The following is a 23,937-nucleotide window of genomic DNA, read 5'->3' as shown; positions in this document are numbered from 1 at the left end:
GATAACCTTGAGAGACAATGCTCTGAATCCAATGATTTTGGACAGATTTTATCCAAAAATCCTTGAAAAACCTTAATCTGCCCCCTACCAGCTGAGCTGGAATGAGGGCCGCACCTTCATGCGGACTTAGGGGCAGACTTTGGTTTCCTAAATGGCTTGGATTTATTCCAATTTGAGGAAGGCTTCCAACTGGAAGCAGATTCCTTGGGAGGAGGATTGAGTTTTTGTTCCTTATTCTGACGAAAGGAACGAAAACGGTTAGAAGCCTTAGATTTACCCTTAGGTTTTTTATCCTGAGGCAAAAAAACTCCTTTTCCTCCAGTGATAGTTGAAATAATAGAATCCAACTGAGAACCAAATAAATTATTACCTTGGAAAGAAAGAGATAGTAATCTAGATTTAGATGTCATATCAGCATTCCAAGATTTAAGCCACAAAGCTCTTCTAGCTAATACAGCTAAAGACATGGATCTAACATCAATTTTGATAATATCAAAAATGGCATCACAAATAAAATGATTAGCATGTTGCAGTAGGCAAACAATGCTAGATATGTCAGAATCCAATTCATGTTGCGCTAAATTTTCTAACCAGAAAGTTGATGCAGCCGCAACATCACCCAAAGAAATAGCAGGTCTGAGAAGATGACCTGAATATAAATAGGCCTTCCTTAGATAAGATTCAAGCTTCCTATCTAAAGGATCCTTAAAGGAAGTGCTATCTTCCATAGGAATAGTGGTACGTTTAGCAAGAGTAGAAATAGCCCCATCAACTTTGGGGATTTTTTCCCAAAACTCTATAGATTTTGCTGGTAAAGGATACAATCTCTTAAACCTTGAAGAAGGAATAAAGGAAGTACTTGGCTTATTCCATTCCCTAGAAATCATATCAGAAATAGCCTCAGGAATGGGAAAAACACCTGGAGAAACCACAGGAGGTTTAAAAACAGCATTTAAACGTTTATTAGACTGAACGTCAATAGGACTGGTTACCTCACTATCCAAAGTAATTAACACTTCTTTTAATAAAGAACGCATATACTCTATTTTAAATAAATAAGTAGAATTGTCAGTGTCAATATCTGAGGAAGGATCTTCTGTTTCAGATAGATCCTCATCAGAAGAGGATGAATTATTATGTTGTTGGTCATTTGAAATTTCATCAGCTAAATGAGAAGTTTTAAAAGACCTTTTATGTTTATTAGAAGGAGGAAATGCAGACAAAGCCTTCATAATAGATTCAGAAACAAATTCTTTAAAATTTACAGGTATATCATGCACATTAGAAGTTGAAGGAACTGCAACTGGCAATGTACTATTACTGATAGAAACACTATCTGCATGTAAACGTTTGTCATGACAACTATTACAAATGACATTCGGTGGAAAAATTTCTACAATTTTACAACAATTGCACTTAACTTTGGTAGAACCGATGTCAGGCAGCAATGTTCCAGCAGAAACTTCAGAGACAGGATCAGATTGGGACATCTTACTCAATGTAAGAGAAAAAACAACATATAAAGCAAAATTATCTATTTCCTTAAATGACAGTTTCAGGAATGGGAAAAAATGCAAAAGCATAGGCCTCTTGATAGAAAAGAAAGCAGGAGGCAAACAACAATGGGGTATAGAAATAATGAAGAAAAATTGGCGCCAAGTATGACGCACAACGTAACGTAAACTTTTTTGGTGCCAAAAATGACCGGAAATGACACACTTGCGTCACTAATGACGCCGCCGTGTGAAAGGTCTCGACGTCACGTATGACGCCGGAAATGACGAAGTTGCGTCAAAAACGTAATTTCCCGCGCCAAAAAATGACGCAATAAAGTTTAACATTTGACGCACCCGCAGGCCTAATACCCGCAAATGAAAAAGTCTAAACCCTAGGTAAGAAACAAATTTCTTAAAGTGTTTATATTCCCAAATATGAAACTGACAGTCTGCAGAAGGAAATACATGAACCTGACTCATGGCAAATATAAGTACAATACATATATTTAGAACTTTATATAATTTGCATAAAGTGCCAAACCATAGCTGAGAGTGTCTTAAGTAAATGAAAACATACTTACCAAAAGACACCCATCCACATATAGCAGATAGCCAAACCAGTACTAAAACAGTTCTTTAGTAGAGGTAATGGTAAATTTGAGAGTATATCGTCGATCTGAAAAGGGAGGTAGGAGATGAATCTCTACGACCGATAACAGAGAACCCATGAAAAAGACCCCCGTTAGGGAAATCATCGTATTCAATAGGTGATACTCCCTTCACGTCCCTCTGACATTCGCTGTACTCTGAGAGGAATCGGGCTTCAACAATGCTGAGAAGCGCATATCAACGTAGAAATCTTAGCACAAACTTACTTCACCACCTCCATAGGAGGCAAAGTTTGTAAAACTGAATTGTGGGTGTGGTGAGGGGTGTATTTATAGGCATTTTGAGGTTTGGGAAACTTTGCCCCTCCTGGTAGGATTGCCAATTACATGAAAGAAACATAATTTATGCTTACCTGATAAATTAGTTTTTCTCATGGTTGTGAGAGTCCATGATTCATTACTCCTGGGAATTACTCCTCTACCACTAGGAGGAGGCAAATATTCTCAAACCTCAAGAGGCCTAAAAAAACACTCCCACCTCACACATACCTTAGTCTAACGTATAGCCAAGCAAAGTGAGGAAGAACAAAGAATAAGAGCTATAAAAGGAGCAGGGAAAAAGATGTGCTAAAAAACCCCCCATGAAACCCCAAAAAACATATGGGTGGGGTCTGGTGGACTCTCACTACCATGAAAGAAATTAATTTATCAGGTAAGCATACATTATGCTTTCTTTCATAGGAGGTAGTGAGAGTCCACAATCATTTACTCCTGGGAACTAACACCCACACTGTGGTGTTCAGGAGTAATAACATAATGGGAGGGATATTAAAACCTCTTTTTTCACTGAAAAATTAAATCCACAATCCCAATAAAATAAATCAATGCACTTAAAAAAAAAAATCAAACAGGCAAAAAATCAAACCTTCCTACCAAAGGCTGCCTCAGAAGAAGCAAAAACATCAAAATCGTAGAATTTTGTAAAAGTTTGCAAAGAAGACCAAGTAGCTGCCTTGCAAAACTGGTCAACTGAAGCCTTATTCTTGAAGATCCAGTAAGTGGCAACTGACCTAGTAGAATCTTCTTATGACTTAAACATTTCAACCAAGAGGCCAAAGAAACAGCAGAAACTTACCGACCTTTTCTAGAACCAGAAAAGTGAATGAACAAACTAGAAGTCTGTCTCTAGTCCTTAGTAGCATCAATGTGATATTTCAATGCCCTAGCAATGTCCAAATTATGCAAAGATCTTTCTGAAGCATTCTTGCAATTAGGACACAAAGAAGAGACAACAATCTCTCTATTAATGTTATCTGAAGAAACAACCTTAGGCAAAAAGTCGTACACAAAACTGCCTTATCCTGATGAAAAAAATCAGATAAGGAGGATCACAAGAAAGAGCAGATAAATCTAGCAGAAGAGATTGCCAAGAGAAATAACACTTTTCAATAAAGCAGTTTAATATCCACATTATGCATAGGTTCAAAAGGAGGAGCCTGCAAAACCCTTAACACCAAGTTAAGATTTCATTGAGGAGAAATTGGCTTTATTACAGGTTTAATATGAACCAAAGCCTGAACAAAACCATGAATATCAGGAAGAGTAGCACTCTTACTTTGGAACAAAGCTGAAAGAGCAGAAATCCCCTTTCAGAGAACTAGCAGATAGACCCTTATCCAGACCATCCTGTAAGAACTGCAAAATCCTAGGAATCCTGAAAGAATGCCAGTAAAAACAATGTTCTCTACACCAAGAAATAAAGGCCTTCCAGACCTTATGATAGATTTTCTAGTTACAGGCTTATGAGCCTAAATTAATGTGTCATGTTCCGGTGTACATGCGTTCAGGACACAGACCCTCGGGGCAGTGGTAGGGATTTGAAGACACTGACCCCTGACCCGGGTAAGAGTATCCTGGACGTGGATAGATGATATTTTGTGATTCATAGTTGCTAGAAGTTATTGTAGAATTCATGGAGAGTGCTACATTTGTTTACAATATATTCTGGCTTCACTGTGACTTATAGTTAGTTAATAGGAGTAGCTGCAGGATTCAATGAGAGAAAAATATAGCAATGTGGAATGTTCAGGCTTCAGAGTAAACTGGTAGAAGATTGACACTTAGATGCAAACTAAGGTTTGTTGTAGGTTCACAGTACATAATATTATATAGAGCTGTATGTCAGAATTAAGCAGAGCAGCACAGGTGATAGACAAGTTGCAAGTTTTAGGCATTAATTACTGTTTGTGCATATATATATGCAAACTAAGGTTTGTTGCAGGTTCACAGTACATAATATTATATATAGCTGTATGTCAGTAATAAGCAGAGCAGCACAGGTGATAGTCAAGTTGCAAGTTTTAGGCATCAATTACTGTTTGTGCATATATTGGAGAATCACATGAAAGCTTTTAACTGAACACATAGATGCAGAGTTCTGAATATGTTAACATATTTGTAGAATTATATTTCAGCTATGACAACTTGTAGCAGAGAATAGTTATACAGTTCTGAGTAAGATGCTGTTGTAATAATTAGAGTGATGATAACCAACAGTATACTTGATTTATAATAAAGTTCAGAGTTTAAGTAGCAGTGTCCAGGTAACAAAATGGATATATTTGGATACTTGCGATTTGATGATTTTGAGCATAGGAAAGGCTGTAGCTTGAATAAGTTGGTAGAATTCATGCAGGAAACAGTCACAGACCTCTGTTGTTCAGGATCACAACTTCAAAGTTAATGAAAAGCACATTAGACCTGAGAAGGCTTAAAAAGAGGCTGAGGGAATCAGGTGCATGAATGATTAATCAGGCAGGCAAGCTGAATGTAAATACTGCCCAAAACAGCATGAGTGTCAGAATCAGGAAAGGCAGTCTTAAAGGGATAGTGACATTAGGCTGAGATATGTTACATAATGTTTCAATCACAGAATCAGAGAAACCCCAATGTCTAAGGATTAACCATTCAATTTCCATGCCATCTAGTTCAGAGACTTGAGATCCGGATGAAAAAACAGACTTTGAGAAAAAAGGTCTGATAGCAAAGGCATAGGCCAAGGAGGACATCTGATCTAGATCTGCATACTAAATCCTGCAAAGTCAAGCTGGGGAAATCAGGATTAATGGAGATTTCTCTGGGCTTATCTTGGAAATCACTCTGGATAGAAGTACCAGAGGAAGAAACAGATAAGCAAGCTGAAATCACCAAGGAACTACTAGAGCATCCACTAAGTCTGCTTGAGGATCTGTGGACCTTGCAAAATACCTGGGAAGTTTGTTGTTCAAACGAGAGGCCATCAGATCTCTGGGTGATGAGACCACTACCCTGAATGTAGAGCTTGACAACTGAGAAAGTCTGCTTCCCAGATGTTTACCCCAGCAATATGAATCTCACAGACTAGGAAGGAATTGATTTTTGCCCATGAAAGAATTCAAGACACCCCCCTCATGCCTAGGGAACTGTGTGATCCCCTCTGATGGTTGACATAACCCACTGCTGTGACATTGTCTGTTTGAAAACAGAGATGTGACTCTCTTTTCAGCAGAGGCCAAGCTTGAAAAGCCCTGTAAATTGCATGGAGTTCTAGAACATTTATTGGTAACCTCGCCTCCCAAGGATCCCAAACTTCATGTGCTCTCAAAGACCCCCAAACATCTCTCAAATCTGAGAGACTTGCATCTGTAGTGATAACAGTCCAGGTAGGATGAGCAAAAGAGTGATCCAAAAATATCTTTTGAGACAGCTGAGTATAATCTCTGCATCATAAAGAGGTCTCATGTAAAAGTGAGCATATGTAATTGCATCTGAAGCTGCAATCAACGTCCATACAAAGAGCAACCGAGGGGAAAGAGAGAGACTGAAGGTTCAGACAGGCTAACACCAATCTTAACCTCCTCTGCTCTTTTAGAGAAAGACTCGTAGAGACTAAATCTATTTGAAAGCCCCAAAAGTTACCTTTGTTTGAGGTATCAAAAAACTCTTAGGAAAATGTATCCTCCAACCATGTTATTGAAGATACAACAAGAGTCGGTTGGTATGAGACTCTGCTAATGGAGAAAGAAGGAGCTTGAACCAAGCTGTCATCCAGGAATGGAAACACTGCAATACTGTGAGCTCTGAACACAGACAAAGGGGCACCAGGAAACTTTGTGAATATTCTTGGAGCTGTAGCCAGACAAAATGGTAGAGCAACAAACTGAAAATGCTGGTCCAGAAAGGCAAACCTCAGAAAATGAAAATAATCTCTGAATTGGTACATGAAGGTTAGCATCCTTTTAATCTATTGTGTACATAAATTGACTGCTGAACGAAAGGCAGAATAGTCCGAATAGTTTCCATTTTGACTTTCAGATCCTTAATTGTTCCTTTATTGGAACAATTAAGCAGTTTAAATAAATTCCCATCCCCTGTTCCTGCAAAGGAACTGGTGCAATCACTCCAATAAGCTTCCAGATCTGAGACAGACTGGAACAAAGCTTGAGTTTTTAAAGGATTCCTTGGAACATTGGACAGAAAGAAACCTTCCTCTGGGAGGCCTTGTTCTGAATCCTATTTGATTTCCCTGAGAAACTATTCTCAGAATGCAGGGATCTGGAACAGACTCAAACCAAGCCTTCTGAAAGAGGCTTACACATACAGAACTTCTAGATCGGAGGCCGCACCTTCATGGAGTTTTGGTGGTAGGTATAGATTTCTTACCCTGTTTTGACTTGTTCCAGTTAGCACTAGATCTTCAGACTGAGCGAGATGTGCCTTGCTTCTGAGCAGAGTAGTCAACCTTCTGTTCCTTATTTTGACGAAAGGAACAAAAACAATTAGTAGATTTAGATTTCCCTCTAGTATTTTAGTCTTGAGAATGAAAAGCCTGTTTTACCTCCAGTAACAGTAGATATAAGAGAAATTTAATCGGAACCAAACCATTTCTTTCCCTGAAAGGAAAGAGATGATAATCTGGATTTTGACACAGCAGACCAGGATTTAAGCCATACGGCTCTCCTGGCAAAGACTGCCAAAGACATCTTTTTGACCTTAAGTTTTATAATATCAAACTCAGCATCATAAATAAAAGAATTTCACTAGCAGAGTCCTCAGAACACTGTTCTGAAAGACTAGATTAGAGCTGCAACAACTAATAGATAATAATCGATTATGAAAATAGTTGTCAACGAATCTCATAATCGATTAGTTGGTTTGTAATTATTTGGTCTGTGCACTGCACCAACTGCTTCACTCCAATGAGCTCCTGCACATGGTATTGTGTTTTATGGTTATGCCCTTAGCCTAAAGGACGTCTACAGACAGTCTATAGTTTACTTTTTATTTTTTTCAGGACAGTATACGTTTACAGCTACTCTTAGCTTATGTGCAACCCAGAAATAAAATAGTAGTCATCATTTGGATTGTTTATATTAAATCAGGTGATTTGGGACTATGCTTTGCATGATATAGTGCTATAAAGCTATTTACACCTAGCCCTAGATTGATGGGATTTGTTATTTGAATTGATGTGCACTATAATCTGTTTGCACAATTATTAGAGCATCTCTTGCTATTGCTGATTATATGTACTGTATTAATAAATGTGCAAGGTTTTGTCCAGTTATTGATATACAGTATAGTCCTTAGTGCTTTTACTCTTTTTGTTTTTTAAATTTTGAATTAATTGTAATATGTACCAAATTCAACCTCTATAAGTATATATATATATGTTATTTTAAGAGCAGCCTTATCACTTGTTTTTTACCACTGCATATAGATATTCAAGATATTTTATGTTAAAATGAAGTCCAGGCTTACTTTGTTAAGAGGCCCCATGCATTGGTGGAGCTAACAAAGATAAATATCCCGCCTTGGCAAAACCCTACTTATGCATCTCAGGCACCTCAACACCATCTGAGTGCCTCTTCTCTGCTGCAGACAAATAGCTTGCAAAAAGAGAGCCAGCCTCAGCCAGAAGCATGTGGTCATGTTGACATTTTTGCATTTCAATGCAAAGTTTCTGGAAGAATGAATAAACAGAATGTTATAAACAGTGATATAGACTATCTTTTTTTCTAGTTCTACCTCTTTTCAAACAGTTTGTGTTTTGCTTAATTATAAAAATTTGTTCTGCTGCTTAAAAATTTGACAAACAGTTGTGTTAATGTAAAGTTGGAGTCTGAAGTTTATTTGTAACACTCAGTTTGTGGATTTTATTTTAAATATAAGAATTTTTTTTTTAAATCCGATTAATCGAAAAAATAATCGGCCGATTAATCGATTATGAAAATAATCGTTAGTTGCAGCCCTAGACTAGATAACCAGTAAGTTGAAGCAGCAGCCACATCAGCAATAGAAATAGGTACCCTGAGCAAAAACTCTGCTTGTAAAAAGGGCCTTCTATGAAAAGATTCAAATTTTCTATCCAAAGGGAAAACCTCAGGGAGATTAACAACAGTCTTAAAAATGGAATTTAAACAATTACAAGGCTCATCAGCAGAGACTTTAGGATCTTTAACCCCTAAAGTAATTAAGACCTCTTTTAAAAGATAAAAATATGTTTGACTTTAGACAAAAAAGAGGAAATATCAGGTTCAACATCAGTTGAAGAATCCTTATCACCAGAGGAAACTTCACTGCCTGAAGACATAACAGTATCCCTGACTTCAGGGCACATAGAACTTGTAAAAAAATAAAATCTGAACTGACCATTTACGCTTGTTTGAAGGCGGGAGAGCAGCCAGCACCTCAGAAACTGCAGCCTTGATAATAATTTTTACATTAGGCTAAAAATCATTCATATTCTACTTTAATGAACAAACAGAAGGTTCATTAATACCCAAAGAAATAGCATTAGGTTGGTCTGATTGCATTAATAATTCCAAACATGAGTCCCATAAATTAGCTGGAGATGGTACCTCAGCTTTTTTACAATAAGCACACCTTATGGTATAAAGGTGTCCTAGGAGATTTTTAGGGTAGATTTAGGGACAGAATCAAACAGCTCCATTATAGCATTTGACACAGCAATGCAATAAACCCTATAACCCCCTAAAAAGCTATTGAGGAATGGAAATCACTTATCCCCTCCTAAGTAGCTTTTAAAATAAACTCACAGGTCCATTTCATGGATTGGCAGAATAGCTGTTTTTAAGATGACTCTATTACCAAAACTACTTTGCGTGTTCCAAACAGGTCCTATACCTTTACCAAAGCCCTATATCCCCAAATTTCAATCTATCTTAAATTCTTACATTTGGTGAAACCGACCCCCTAGAATAGGTAAAAGTATGCTTTATTTACCAAAATAACTTGGTGGTCTAGGAGTTCCAAGCATTCCACTATATAGATATGCCATGATAATTAACATAAAAGTATATTGGAGATATAACAACCCCTAAACAAATAAGGCATGGATACCCCTAGAGCATGACCTCATAACCTCTTAACTGTGAAGTAGTGCCTGGCTACCTACCATCTATAGACCCTCTAATATACATTAATATCCAATAATAAAAGAGAGACGTATGATACTTAGGACATGATTCTAAAAAAACCTCAACTATGCTGCATTCGACGGCACCAATACGCTCGCCTAACATCGCGGCCGCGGACCTGAATACGCTCTCCATAGTTATAAAAAAACTGTCAAAAAGCCATGCACCAAGTAAATTTATTATAAGATAGGGATGAGTTAAATTAGCGGGTTGTTAGGTTTAGGGGTTAATAGCTTAATTTAGTTTATGGCATTGTGGGGGGCTCGCGGTTTAGGGGTTAATAGGTTTAGTAAGTGGTAGTGATGTGGGAGACCAGGGGTTTAGGGGTTAATACATTTATTTAGTTGCGGCGGGGTCCGGAAGCGTTATAAGGGTTAATAACTTTATTTACTTGCGGTGGGCTCCGGGAGTGGAGGGATAGGGGTTAATACATTTATTTAGTTGCGGTGGTGTTTGGGAGCGGCGGGATAGGAGTTAATAACTTTATGTAGGTGGCGGCAATGTCGGGGCGGCAGATTAGGGGTGTTTAGACTTGGGGCTTATGTTAGGGTGTTAGGTGTAAACGTAACATTTATTCTACCATAGAAATCAATGGGATATCAGGCAGCAGCGAACATAAGCTTTCGCTGCTTTCGGACTCCCATTGATTCCTATAGCATCCGCGGCCTCCAGGGTGGCGGATTGAAAAACAGGTACGTTGGGCCGGAATACTGGCGAGCGTATCTGTTAGAAGTTTGATAACTTGCAAAAGTTGTCAGATAGTGCCAAATTTGTATTTGGAACATCTGTAATGACGTAAGCATCGATCTGTGTCGGACTGAGACCAGCGGATAGTATGTTACGTCACAAATTTCAACTTTTGCCAGTCTGCAGGCTTTGATAAATGGGGCGAATCAGGCTCGCCACAATTACGCTGCAGAATTCCAGCGTATTTGCGGTTGACGGCTTGATAAATAGGCCTCATAGTGTGGTCATGTCCCCAGATCCAACGGATTCCCAGATTGTAGAAACAAACACATATTCCTACATTTGCGGATTGGAAGACACAATTTTTCCAAAACTTAGCACTGGAAAAATATTTTCATTTTTCCATCAGACTGGACTTTTACTGCGACATACAGTATATATGGGAATCGAGTCCTCAAAATCCTGCTAATACTTTACCTCCTCCTTAAAACACAAACCCAAAAGTACCTTACACAAACAAATATTTTAAACTTAGCACTGACATCATACACAATATGAACTGACCAAACTTAGTTTAACTATTCCCTACTGCTTGCCCTACTAGTCCATTATGAGAGTCAATATATATACACATTTCTGAATACTTAAACTTATTGTTCAATTATACATACATGTGAGTCTCTTCTTATTCTTCTTCTTTCTTTTATTTAGTTCCTTATATTATTCAAGGAAATCACAACAGTTTACATGTAGTATTGAAAGCTACTCATATCTTAATGTTACATATCTCTGAAAATGTGAAATTTGATGCTGTTGATGTAACAATATTGAACTATGTTGTACATTAAAATCTCGTTAAAATTTCAAAAAAGAAAAAAAAACCTCCCAGGTACTAAGCGGAATTGCAAAACAAAGCAAGAGACATTAACATTACATCCAATGGTCAGATAATGCTCATCAGAATGAAGCATGAAAAAAAACCGGATAACTATAAGAGATTTAACGTGCCAAAACGCGACAGGCACATAGCTGAGGACGAACGTGCAATAACCCGACATTCCTAAACCAGCCAAAGCCGAAAGTAACTAAAATAAGACTAAAGGAATGTGTACTAATCCGACAAGCGTTAACTCGACATGTGCAACCCTGATGCACGTAAACACAAAGGCCGACGTGCAAAACTTAAACCAAGCGTGCCAAAGAAGCCAAAACATACAAGCAGCAAGGGGGATAATGTAAAGGATTCTGCCTAAGGGCCATATATATATATATATATATATATATATATAGTTCCAATTACATAGCTATAGAGTGTCTACATGTTAATAAAAGATATTTACCAATAGACAGTCATCCACCATCAAATAAGCAGCAGACAGCCAAACCAGCACTGAAACATATTAGCACAGGTTATTGAATAGGAATATATTGTAGATCCATAAAGGGAGGAAAAAGTCTCTGCAACCAATTATGAAAGATTTATGAAAAATTTACCATGAGGTGAAAAAAGAATCACAAATCATACCCTATATACATCCCTTTGACAAACACTGTACTCTAAGGCAACGGTCGCCAACCAGTGGTCCATAGACCACTGGTGGTCCACGAGAGGAAATTGGTGGTCCTTGACACCATCACACAGGAATTAATCTCCTCTGATGGTGTCACCCCCGTCGTGCCGCAACTCCCTACAGTGTCTGGCTGGACATCAGTGAAAACCGACGGATAAGTTAAATTACAATCTCCATACGCACATTGCGTAGTACTGCGCAACTTGCGTAGCTAGATTGTATTTTTAACTCCTCCCACCCAGCGTGCTGCTCAGAGAAAGATGCTTCAATTTTAAAGCCAGAAGAGGTTGGTCTTGGCTTGAAATAGTGGAATTAAAGTATAGAAAAAAGAAAATCTTTAAAAAAACAATCTCTCTCTTATATTTCATTTTTTTCTCTTCCCTTTACCTGTCTCTTTGTAGTAGTTTTCCTAATTTCTTCAGATTGACTTACATCACTGTTTGTCTTCCTCCCCTTCATCTTCTTTTTTTATTTATTAAATATTAATTATTTTTTATTCTAATAATTATCCAGCGCACAAAGCCATTCCACCTGAATTCCAGTAATTGCCATCCAGCAGATCAGTCATATCCCACCAGTATTATAGTAATTGCCAGTAAGATCAGTCGTGGTTAGCTCACATCCATATTTAGAGCTTTCTGATATAAACTTAATTAATGACTCCAATGTCTGTCCATGATTATAAGTAGTTTTGAATAATTCCTAACTGGGGAGGTAACTTGGAAGACTTGTGGTTCTTTTAAACATAATTTTTTCCCCACTTTGTGCCTCTCTGTTACCAGCTCAAAAGTTGGCACTCACCCTTCAGCTGTCATTTGGTTATTTAATTCCAAAAAATAATTCTTAAAAATATGTAAATATATACATAATGTAAACTTAGCTATGGTTATACTAGTTATGTACACTACAGTGTGTATATATATATATATATATATATATATACACACCGGTATGTGCATATACTGTGTATATATATATATACACTGTATACACACATAGAGGTTTGTACCTTTTTAAAAAAAATCATGTTAGTGGATTCATAATTGTGAGTTTAGTGGTCCCTGAGGTCTGAAAGGTTGGCGACCCCTGCTCTAAGGGGAACTTGGGCCTCAATATAGTCTGAAAACCGCTCTCTCTAAAGAATGAAATGAACATCTTCATTCTTCAACCGCATTCAGCGGAGGCAAAGTAAAGACTGAGGTATGTGTGAGGTAGGAGGGGTTTTAAAGGGCTCCTGGGGTTTGGGAATCTTTGCCTCCTCCTAGTGGTAGAAAAGTGTAATTCCCATGAGTAAAGGCCAATTGGGAAATGTTATTCTTGCGAAGTGAGAGTGAGATAAGTTAAAAAAAAAACAGACAATAGAATTTGGAGGAGGCTGAAGTAATGCCATTAGCCAACTATAATAAGAAAGTATTGAAATGGCTTGAAAAATCACATAGCAAATGGCAAGACATTAAAAATATGACATTAAAAAAAATAGAAAAAAATTACAGGACTTATTTAACAGCCTAAACTCATGTACTCAATTGACATACCAAAAGAAAGTTACACAGAGTGGCATAGCAGCAGAAAACTGTCAGATTTGCAGGATATGGTACAAGGACTCAATTGATATACCAATGAAACATTTTATGTTAGAATCTTAAACTGTTCAACGTCCCTTTAAACCTCTATTTCAAGGAGAATTGCAAGTTATTTTAGGGTCATGCTAAATAAAGAGGTAGAAACAAAATTTGCTAAAATACTATAGCATCATTTTTTAAAGTCTGGGGGACAGCCCTATTAGATGTGTAAAAAGACTTAAAAGCCTTTTGGAAAGTAGATCTCTAAATCAATACTGTTAACTTCTTAAAGTGACATAAACCCCAAAAAAATTATTTCCTGATTCAGATAGAGAATACAATTTTAAACAACTTCCTAATTAACTTCTATTTTCTAATTTGTTCTCTTGGTATCATTTGTTCAAGGAGCAGCAATGCACTTCTGGCTTCTAACTGAACACATAGGTGAGCCAATGACAATTGGTAGATATACGCGGCACCAATCCGCAGTTAGAACCTAGGTTCTTTGCTACTCCTGAGCTTGCCAAGATAAAACCTTTTAGCAAAGGATAACAAGAGAAGGAAGCAAATTAAATAATAGAAGTAAATTTAAAAGTGGCTTAAAATTGTATGCTCTGTCTAAATCATGAAAGAAAAAAAATTGGGTTTCATGTCCATTTAAGAACAGAAAGATGATGATTATATTTGTTTCAGATAGCCTGTGTCATTCTGACTTTCTACGATTAAGCATTATATACCTTATATGGTGCTACATAAGTCAGAGATATCCTAAAAATTAGTATTTGTAACTTGAAGCCTTAGGGTTTAGAAATGATCATAGCTCCCATATAAAGCCAGCATACTGTTTTCCAGAACTAAAATGCCTTTGAGTAATTTTGCTGCAAATCATTATTGTTTTTCTAATATCAAAAAATGTTTTATAAAACAATTACCTTTTGTCTTTTCCACTTTCACTGGCTTGCTAGGAATGGGAACATCTTGTACAAAAAATTCTCGCTCTTCCCCCTCCATTCACTACACTAAAAAAGAAAACTCAAAATCATATTTATAATATTTAATGATTTGACAGCACTTACAACTACATTGCTACTGCAGAAAACAAACAAACTCTACTGTACGTAATATTGTTTATGCAAAACAGTGGTTTACTCTGAGGATGCGTGCATAGCAACATGCATAATTTGTATCTTCAAGCACAGAACGGCTCTTGGGTTTAACACTTTCATCCAACTGTCTCAGAAGCACACCTATGATAGAAGTACTCACAAATATTCTTTAAAGATTTTCTAAAACACAATGTTCTAGATTACAAGTGGAGAACAAAGAATATTAGTGCTGAAGTACAATCAATAGCGCTTCTATTTCTTTCATACAGGTGGTGAGAGTCCACAATCCATTACTCCTAGCAATTACTCTTCTCTACCACTAGAAGGAGACAAAGCTCTATAAAACCTCTCCCACCTCACACATACCTCTGTCTTTACTTTGCCTCCGCTGGAGGTGGTTGAGGAATGAAGATGTGCAGTTGATTCTCAAGAGAGAGGGGTTTCAGTGCTTGTCAGAGGGATGTATATGAGGTATGGTTTATGATTCCTGTTTCACTTCATGGGAAATTTTTAATAGACATTACTTAATTGGTCACAGGGATTAGTCATTTGCATCCCTTTATGGATCTACATACAATATACTCCTTTTCCATAACCTCTGCTGATATGTTTCAGCACTGGTTTGGCTGTCTGCTGCTTCTTTGCTAGTGGACGAGTGTCTATTGGTGAGAATTATTTTTTAACATTTAGACACTCCTTTAGCTATGTTATGGGCACTTTTTAAGTTTATATAAATATTTGATATTATATATGGCCCTGGGACAGATCCTTTATACTTTTCCCTTGCAGTTTTGCGCACGTCAGCTTTTTTGTGCACTTACTTTGTATTTTGGTTAACACTTGTCCAGGTAGCCCATGTCCCTTTAGTCTTTCTATAGTTCTGTCAAGCATAGGCTGGTTTACGTTTGTTAGGTTAGCGCACTTTCACCCTCGGCTATGCGTTGGGTTTTGGTGCTCTAAATTATTTTTTTAAGCCGTTAGATTTTTCCTGTGCATTATTTCTTCTGATGTTAATGTCTCGGCTTAGTGCGCATTGTACCAGTGATTTTATTTTAAAAAAAAGCTACTTAAAATGATGGTAAGGTCAGAAATTTTCTGTTCGTTCTTATACACTTTTAATCTAATGATACATTTTTCCAAATACCTTGTGCTGCGCTTTCTTTTCCGTTCAGCAGCTATGGCGGTCCAAAAATATGTCAATTTCCAAACCCACCGTGAGGCTAATTTGCATTAGCCAATCACGGTGGGCAACCTGTGTTCTCTCTTCCCTGCAGTTCCTGGGAACAGGGATGAAGCCTAACGCATGCGCTCTGAAGTAAGCAAAGTTAACGCATGCGCTTTCTTTTTTGTTATTCTCTGACATCAGAGGTCTAGCGTTCATGTGATTGCAGTCATTCATGAACCGGAGCAGACAAAGGCGGTGAAATATGTTAATTACGGCACATAATTTATGCGTGCAGAGGAGCATTCAAGACCGCCCTTTGTAGGGGGCTGGAAAATGTGACGTGATAGTTACAAATAGAATAAAGTTTTAATACAGGATCAGAGCTTCGTTTGGATAAAATTGTAAGTACAATCACATTAAATTACAATATTGGATCGTTTTCTTAAAAAAAAAAAAAAATGTATTCTGACTTTACTAATTGATTTCCATTCCTCAATTTTAAGGGGGTTATAGTGTTTATTGCATTGCTTTGCCATATGCTATTATATGCAGATGAAGTCTCTTTCTGGGGGCTTGGTTTCAGTATGTTCCAGATCCCTGGGTTCTGAATATAGTTTTTCAGGGATATTGAAAAAAAATTCTCATGTGAATGAACCAATTCTTGTCTAGTTTCTGCGATTCACATTCCATGGGTGGACAACTGGGAGGCAGACTTTTTCAGGTGTCAATCTCTAGCTCCAGGGGAGTGGTCTCTTCACCAGGATGTGTTCAATTAGATTATCGATATTTGGGGTCTCCCAGCGATAGATCTGATGGCCTTTCGTTTGACCAACAAACTTCCTAGGTACTTTGTGAGGTCCAGGGATCCTCGGGCAGAGTTAGTGGATGCTCTAGTAGTTCCTTGGTCTTTTCAGTTTGATTATCTGTTTCCTCCTCTGGTACCGCTTCCAAGAGTAATTTCCAAGATAAACCTGGAGAAGCCGTCGGTAATTCTGATTCCCCCAGCATTACCTTGCAGGATTTGGTATGCAGATCTAGTTTGAATGTCCAACTACCCTCCTTGGCCTCTTTCTCTGCAGTCAGACCTTCTGTCACAAAGTCAGTTTTTCCATCCAGATCTCAAGTCTCTGTACTTGATGACATGGACATTGAATGTTTAGTTATACATAGGGATTTCTCTTATTCTGTAATTGAAACCTTGATTCAGGCTAGTAAGTCTTTAACTAGAAGAAACTATCACAAGGTCTGGAAGGCCTTTATTTCTTGGTATATAGATCATGGTTTTTCCTGACATTCTTAAATAATTCCTAGGATTTTGCAGTTCTTGCAGGATGGTTTGGATAAGGACCTATCTGCTAGTTTTTTGAAGGGGCAAATGTCTGCTCTTTGTCAAACGAGTATACAATTGTTTTTGTTTTTTTTACATCAATATACCACACAAGTGAGAGGATTATTAGCAAAAAGAAGTAAATTCCACTTTTGTAGCCATTACTAATCATTAAAAGTTTGACTCACAATTTAACTCCATGTACATTCCATGTAGGCTCCCCCCTCACACACCACACACATGTGGAGATGAGCAACCCCACATATTACAAAACTGGTTGTGTGCCTGACTCACATTAAGTAAAATACAAAAAAAGTGACTCACTTATACACAAACACACTCACTCATACACACACACATACAACCACTCGACCAATTACAACACACGCGCACACACACATACTCACAGTATATGAGCAAATCTTGGGATAAAGTTCAGGAAGGTCCCAATGTGTAAACATTAGTACCTACTGGACAAGCTGAACTTTGTTTCTGCATTATGCTCATGGCATTGTCATATCAGCACGAGAGAGGATTCAGCAGCTTGGACTTTATTCCTTTAAGAATGCAAAAGCATAAACCCCAGTAAGCAGTTAATCTACCTATTACCTTGAATAAACTGCAAAAAATATGAAACAGAAGGAACAAGAGGGGCAGTATATGCAGGAAGAGAGGAAGGACAGGATATTTGTTGTTCTCTTGGAAAGCCTGGCTTTGAGCCTGACTAAAGGTGATCCTAGGTTGATATGTTAGGTAGATATGATGCATAGTAGTAGTTTGTTCATGAGTAGTGTACCCACTACTCAGAGTGATTTTCAACCACTTGATTTCCTTTCTACAGCTGTGTATAGTTGAGACCATTTTCAATTATTAGATATTATGGATCACTTAAGTATAAGGCCAGTGGTTCATTTATAGAAGCTTGCATGTTGAACATTGTTTTACAAGAAGCCAAACTTTTCCTCAGTTCTGATATGTGGTCTTACTGCCTTAAAGGGACACAGTACCCAAAATTTTTCTTTCGTGATTCAGATTGAGCATGAAATTTTAAGCACCTTTCTAATTTACTCCTATTAGCAAATTTTCTTCATTCTCTTGGTATCTTTATTAGAAATGCAAGAATGTAAGTTTAGATGCCGGCCCATTTTTGGTGAACAACCTGGGTTGTCCTTGCTGATTGGTGGATAAATTCATCCACCAATAAAAAAAGTGCTGTCCACAGTACTGAAACCAAAAAAAAGCTTAGATGCCTTCTTTTTCAAATAATCATAGCAAGAGAACGAAGAAAAATTGATAATAGGAGTAAATTAGAAAGTTGCTTAAAATCGCACGCTCTTTCTGAATTACAAAAGAAAATATTTGGGTTCAGTGTCCCTTTAAGTCTGTGACTACTCAAACTGAAGTGTTTTGCACAGGCTGTTGAGATGCGATAAGTTAGTCCAGCACGCTTATGTAGTTGTTATAATCAAGCCAAGAGAGGGAAAGTTTTCAGATCAGTTTTCATGTCTAGATATTCTGAGAACTGTCCATTATATCTTTGGCATGGACTGTGCAGTTGCTTTAATTTGCGTCTTTAGTGAAAGGTTATTTGTTTAAAATTATTTTAAGACTTGAACCTAGATAGAGGATAATATAGGAGAAATACAGACAAGCATTTAGCTATTTCGAGGGAACTTTTGAGTGTTGTCCTTGATCTAAAATGTAGAATTAAAACTTCTGGTTTGTCTCTATTTAGTTGAAGCAGATTAGCCCGCGGTTTGTCCTGTAAGTCCTTAAGGTATGAAGTTAGGACATAAAACATAAATTATGACTTACCAGATAATTTCCTTTCCTTCGATACAGGGAGAGTCCACAGCTGCATTCATTACTTGTGGGAATACAGAACCTGGCCATTAGGAGGCGGCAAAGACACCCCAGCCAAAGGCTTAAATACCTCCCCCCACTTTCCTCATCCCCCAGTCATTCTGTCGAGGAAACAAGGAACATTAGCAGAAATATCAGGGTGAAAAAGGTGCCAGAAGAAAACAACTTAAATTTAGGGCCGCCCACCGGAGAGCACGGGCGGGAGCAGTGGACTTTCCTGTATCGAAGGAAAGGAAAATATCTGGTAAGTCATAATTTATGTTTTCCTTCTAAATACCGGGAGAGTCCACAGCTGCATTCATTACTTGTGGGAAATTATACCCAAGCTACAGAGGACACTGAATGCTAACGGAAGGGTACAAATAAGAGGCGGGCCAACCTGAGGGCACTACAGCCTGCAAGAAAACCAAACTCCCGAAGGCTTCCTGATAGAAGCAAAAAAATAAAAAGAATGTTAGAAGGACCAAGCAGCCGCCCAACAATCAGAACCATAGGGTCTCATGTCAGAGACCCAAAAAATGTCACTGCACTCGAACTGAGCCATAAACCTCTGAGGAGGCTTGTGTCCCGCTGTCTCCTAGAACCAGCGAAAAACACTCCTCCACCAACAAGGAGGAAGTCAATCAGCTCCCAAACCTTGCACTCCCCAGATGTGAAACACATAAAGGAAAAAACTGTCTATTCTGATGAAGTTTGACAGAAACCTCACGGTAAGATTCCAAAAAAAAGGAAGAACCTCTTCCCATTTGTATAACGAATACAACAATCTTAGAGACAAAAAACTTGGAAATAGCCTTAGTAGAAGGGTGAACACAATAAGGAAAAACGTATTGCAAAATGCAACACAGAAACAATGACACGTAGAAAAAAAATCTACAGACGAAATAGGTCCTTGAATAAGAATTCAAAGACTACCTCCTGTACAGGTACAAAGGTAACCCGGTGCACCCCCTGAAAGATAAATCTAACCCCAAAAAGGAGCAAGAAATTGACTTGCCGGCCTTTCCGCAGGCAGTGCCCTAGCAAAACAACTGAACACCTGGAAGATCAATGAACCTCTGGAACCAGAGCACAAACAGAGAGCAAAAACTGCTTGCGAAACCACATACCAGAGAAAGGAACTACAGCTGGTATCCATCTGCAACCTTCTGCTTGCCAGGCAGCTAAGCTTACCAACAGGTTATCTCTAGACAAGCCCTACGCCAGCTCATCATAGAGAGGAAGAAGAAAACTTCAGGATCCAGAAGAGAGTCAGGACAAGCTAGCTCCTCCCGACAAAGAGAGAAAAAAATGTGACGAGGAACCAGGGACGAGCTGAGGAAAGGACAGAAACCCTTCAGAAAGGTTCAAGTGACCCTTCGCAATTTGCCCCTGAAGAAAAGATCCCAAGACGCAAAGAGACCCATACCCGGTAGAGCCCTGCAACAAGAGAACTCTCATGGCAGAGAAACCTCTAAACCGTGATTACAAACTTGTGGGCAAAAATGGAGCAACAGTTTCACTGACGCCCACTTCAGATAGGATTGAGCCAACCTCGAAAAAGAGTGACATGGCCGAAAAGAAGAAGGTTAAAATAGACCTCTTCAGAATTAAGAAAACTGCCACAGCAGGATTCAAACAAAACCTATAGCTTGCTACGCCGGGAACTAACACCTTAGACCACTCAGTCCTGCAGACCTCAGCTGAGAAACTTGATCTGCTTTCTTCAGATACATCATTCGAAAACCTCTGGATAGTCAGATCAAACGGATGATCGTAAGGAACATCCGTTCCAAAAAAGCACTTTCAGAGAATGGATTGCTGCCAAGAGCCGTAGTGGGCTTCCTCCCACCACCAAACTCGAGACCCTCCCGTCTACGCAGGGGGAACTCACTAACTCAGAAATAATCCACCCACCAAGAGGCCCCGACTGGCATGAACCCAGAAGACCAGACCTCAGAGCAAAATGCTGGACTGAAAAAAACCTCAAGGGTAATTGGAAGGAAACGTCTGATCCATATACCCCAGAAAACAATCTCACAATCTTGCCCCGGGGAACTAGGATAAAATCTCTAACACCGGGAGATTTGGACCGAACACTGGCGAACGATTCCCCAACCGGTAATCCAAAAAGACTGCTAAGACAGAGTAAAAAACCCAATGCTATGTCGAAGACTCGGCCGGGGCTGAATCCATCACCAGACACCACAGCGCCAATGAAGGCCTGAAGGAAAATTGGAGGGCAGAACCCGATGAAGTAATTCTAACTTCGTAAGCTCTAAGGCAAAGAGCCTTCCAGTCTGAAAGACCAAGGCGCATCCAAAGGATCCAATCTGGAGCCAACACCAGAACTCAGGTCTAGGTCCACCCCTGAGGATGGAAATGGCAGGAAGCAAATCCCAAAAGGTCTACTAGCAGACGCTGGACAAACCAGAACCGCCAAGACTCGGGAGCCACCGCAACACCTAGAAATAGGTTACTGCCACATTAACCTCCAGATTCCCCCCCAAAAAATGCGAGGTTCCGTAAGAAAACGGTCCCTAAGAACCGGACCTGCTTAAACAAGGATGCTTTGAATGGATATTCAGCGTCAGCAGCTGGATTCGAACCATAAACCTTTGAGTTGCAAAGCCCCAGATATAACCACCAGGCTACATTGGACTGGTTTAGACAAGAAAGATATCCTACTTCCTAAATCCAGGTAGAGAGAACCGTGTATTCTCTCTGAACAAAGATATTCAATAAGCTCTGCTTAGAAATCATTGGACCCAAAAAGTAAGGGGACCCCTCCCCTTATTGGACCAGACACCAACAATGACACTGCGAAGAGTACCGGGACAAGACTTCAAAAGTCACCTAGCCCAGAAAGATGTAATGAAAAACTCAACTCCGGCCTCTAGGACCCCCGGACCCATATGATCCAGCATCAAGTGCCCATCCAGAAGAACCTAAGGACAGGTCCTGCCTGTCCTTCGGTATAGATGGACCTGCTCTGCCTGGACCAGAATAACTAGAAAGAGCTCCTTCTCTAGAGTAGAAGGGAAGAACAGACTTAACTATTACCCAAAACAGGTCCTGCCCGTCATCAAGGGTACGACACGTCTGTCATTAAAAAACAAAAAACAAAAGGCAAATTATTAAGTTTCAGCAGTGCTAGGAAAACTGAGAATAAACCAAATAAAGAAAATAAGCACAGAGGCTTAAATTTGTATCTCTAGATAATCAAGGGAATCATCACCCCGAACAGAGACCTAGAAGCTTCCATCGGAAGACTCCAACAATCACGACCATCAAGTCGGTATAACCAAAAACAACCCAAGTGACGAAACTGCTTCCTAAAAAGAGTTTCCACGAGAACCCCAAGCTCTAAAACAAAAACTATCCGAACGGATTTGAAATGAAATAGTTAAACGCACAAAAAGGGGCGTCAAAAGGGTGTGCACACTAAAAACAAACAGGTCCTGCCTGTTATACAACACAACCCCCCATAGAGCTTGGGATTCTATAACTATACACATATAGACGATAAAGAAGAGGTTCCAACCCTCTCCACTCGTCTAATCAAGATCATTTTCTGATTTTGAGGACTGAGATCCACCTGACGGATCAGGACTGGGAACCTCCAACATCGCCAAAACCTCTCACAAAAGTAAACGCAGGCATGCCAATCTAAATCTAAACGCCAAATCCTCCACAGCCGGGGGAGTCAAATCAGGCGACTCCAACCCCGGAGGTTCTACCTCTGAAGCCTCAGAGGTAACCGCACCCCCAGATGACTGATCGGGCACACTTGTCATTTTACACAATGGTCCATGGGTAGGAGAGTACGGATTAACCCTTCGCTTGCACGTAGAAGGAGGAGGCAAACTCGCTAAAGCCATAGAGATGGCCATGCGAAAACGCACAGTAACTTCCGGTGGAAAAAAGTCTCCCTCAGATGAAGGAGTAATGGTACTTACGGGAACTGCACGTGTAGGAAAGGATTCTAGGGAACGCACCTCACAGGATGAGGAATCATCAGAGGTAGACGGCTCAGCAGTCTCTAACATCTCAACATTGTTGGAAGAGAACACCCTATTGCGGCATACGGAACATAATTGAGCAGGCTGGTCTACCCAGTCTTCCTCACAACATATGCAGGTATACCAAATCTGTATCAGCGGAATCCTCTAGAATATCAGAATATTTCATAATTCTAATTAAAATTATTTAAGTAAAAAAAAACAACTGGCACCTTAAACCCACAATGGCTGAGGCACTAATCACCTCCTATGACCCAGACAAGTAGAGAAAATAACCCTTCTCCGCAGCCACTCGGTCAGGAATCGGAAATGGAAAACAAGATGTGACTACTCCCAGTCACATGGTGCCTCATGCAGGACCGCCCCTGCTAAGGAAAAGCGCACCAACTTAATAAAACTGCACAGCTCTATAACCTGTATGTTCCATATCAGCCTATGAGCCCAAAATGTCTCTTACAAATAGGCAGTCAAAATCACATAACAAACATGATTAACAAGACCCCACTGTTCAATAACCCCCCTCAGGAGATATTAACCCTTGATTCCATAAAGATAAAGGAGTCCCACTGAGACCCTGTCTTCTATCGTTAACATGTGTGTAAAATATGAAACAATTTTACTGGAATCCAATCCGTGGAAGAGCAACACAGTTCTTCAAGTTTGACAGATAGTAGCAGCACCTCTGACATGGACCTGAGTGAAGAAAGCAGGCAGCAAAACTCGTCAACGCTAATTGCTTATAGAAGCTGTTAATCTGAATCTGGGTGGTTTCGCAGAAAGACTCTTCCTGCATTTCCAGACTCTAACTTTTATCAATGCTCTCACTGAGGGGCTGACAAGACTATTTAAAACTCCAGTTCCATCCTGAAGGCCAGATACCCCTCCTAAGGAACTACTCTGAACAGTTCTGACACTTCTCTGCCAACCTCCTGTGACGAAAGGCAAAGAATGACTGGGGGATGAGGGAAGTGGGGGAGGTATTTAAGTCTTTGGCTGGGGTGTCTTTGCCTCCTCCTGGTGGCGAGGTTTTGTATTACCACAAATAATGAATGTAGCCGTGGACTCTCCCTGTA

The 23,937-nt window shown here is 39.2% G+C and overlaps 1 protein-coding gene across 4 annotated transcripts in view; it reads right to left on the bottom strand.

The window, feature by feature from the left end:
* The window catches only part of JSRP1 (junctional sarcoplasmic reticulum protein 1), a 409,477-nt gene that overhangs the window by 150,155 nt on the left and 235,385 nt on the right, over positions 1-23,937 (bottom strand). For all 4 annotated transcript variants that reach the window (XM_053703072.1, XM_053703071.1, XM_053703069.1 and 1 more), the window contains one exon: positions 14,335-14,421. In XM_053703072.1, the coding sequence (XP_053559047.1) occupies positions 14,335-14,413 (79 nt within the window). In that variant the 5' untranslated portion in view covers positions 14,414-14,421. The remainder of the gene's footprint in view (positions 1-14,334; positions 14,422-23,937) is intronic.

This window comes from Bombina bombina, chromosome 2 (genome assembly GCF_027579735.1).
Source record: "Bombina bombina isolate aBomBom1 chromosome 2, aBomBom1.pri, whole genome shotgun sequence".
Classification (NCBI taxonomy): Eukaryota; Metazoa; Chordata; class Amphibia; order Anura; family Bombinatoridae; genus Bombina; species Bombina bombina.
Note: the sequence above shows the minus strand (reverse complement) of the source record. Positions and strands in the feature narration are given on the sequence as shown.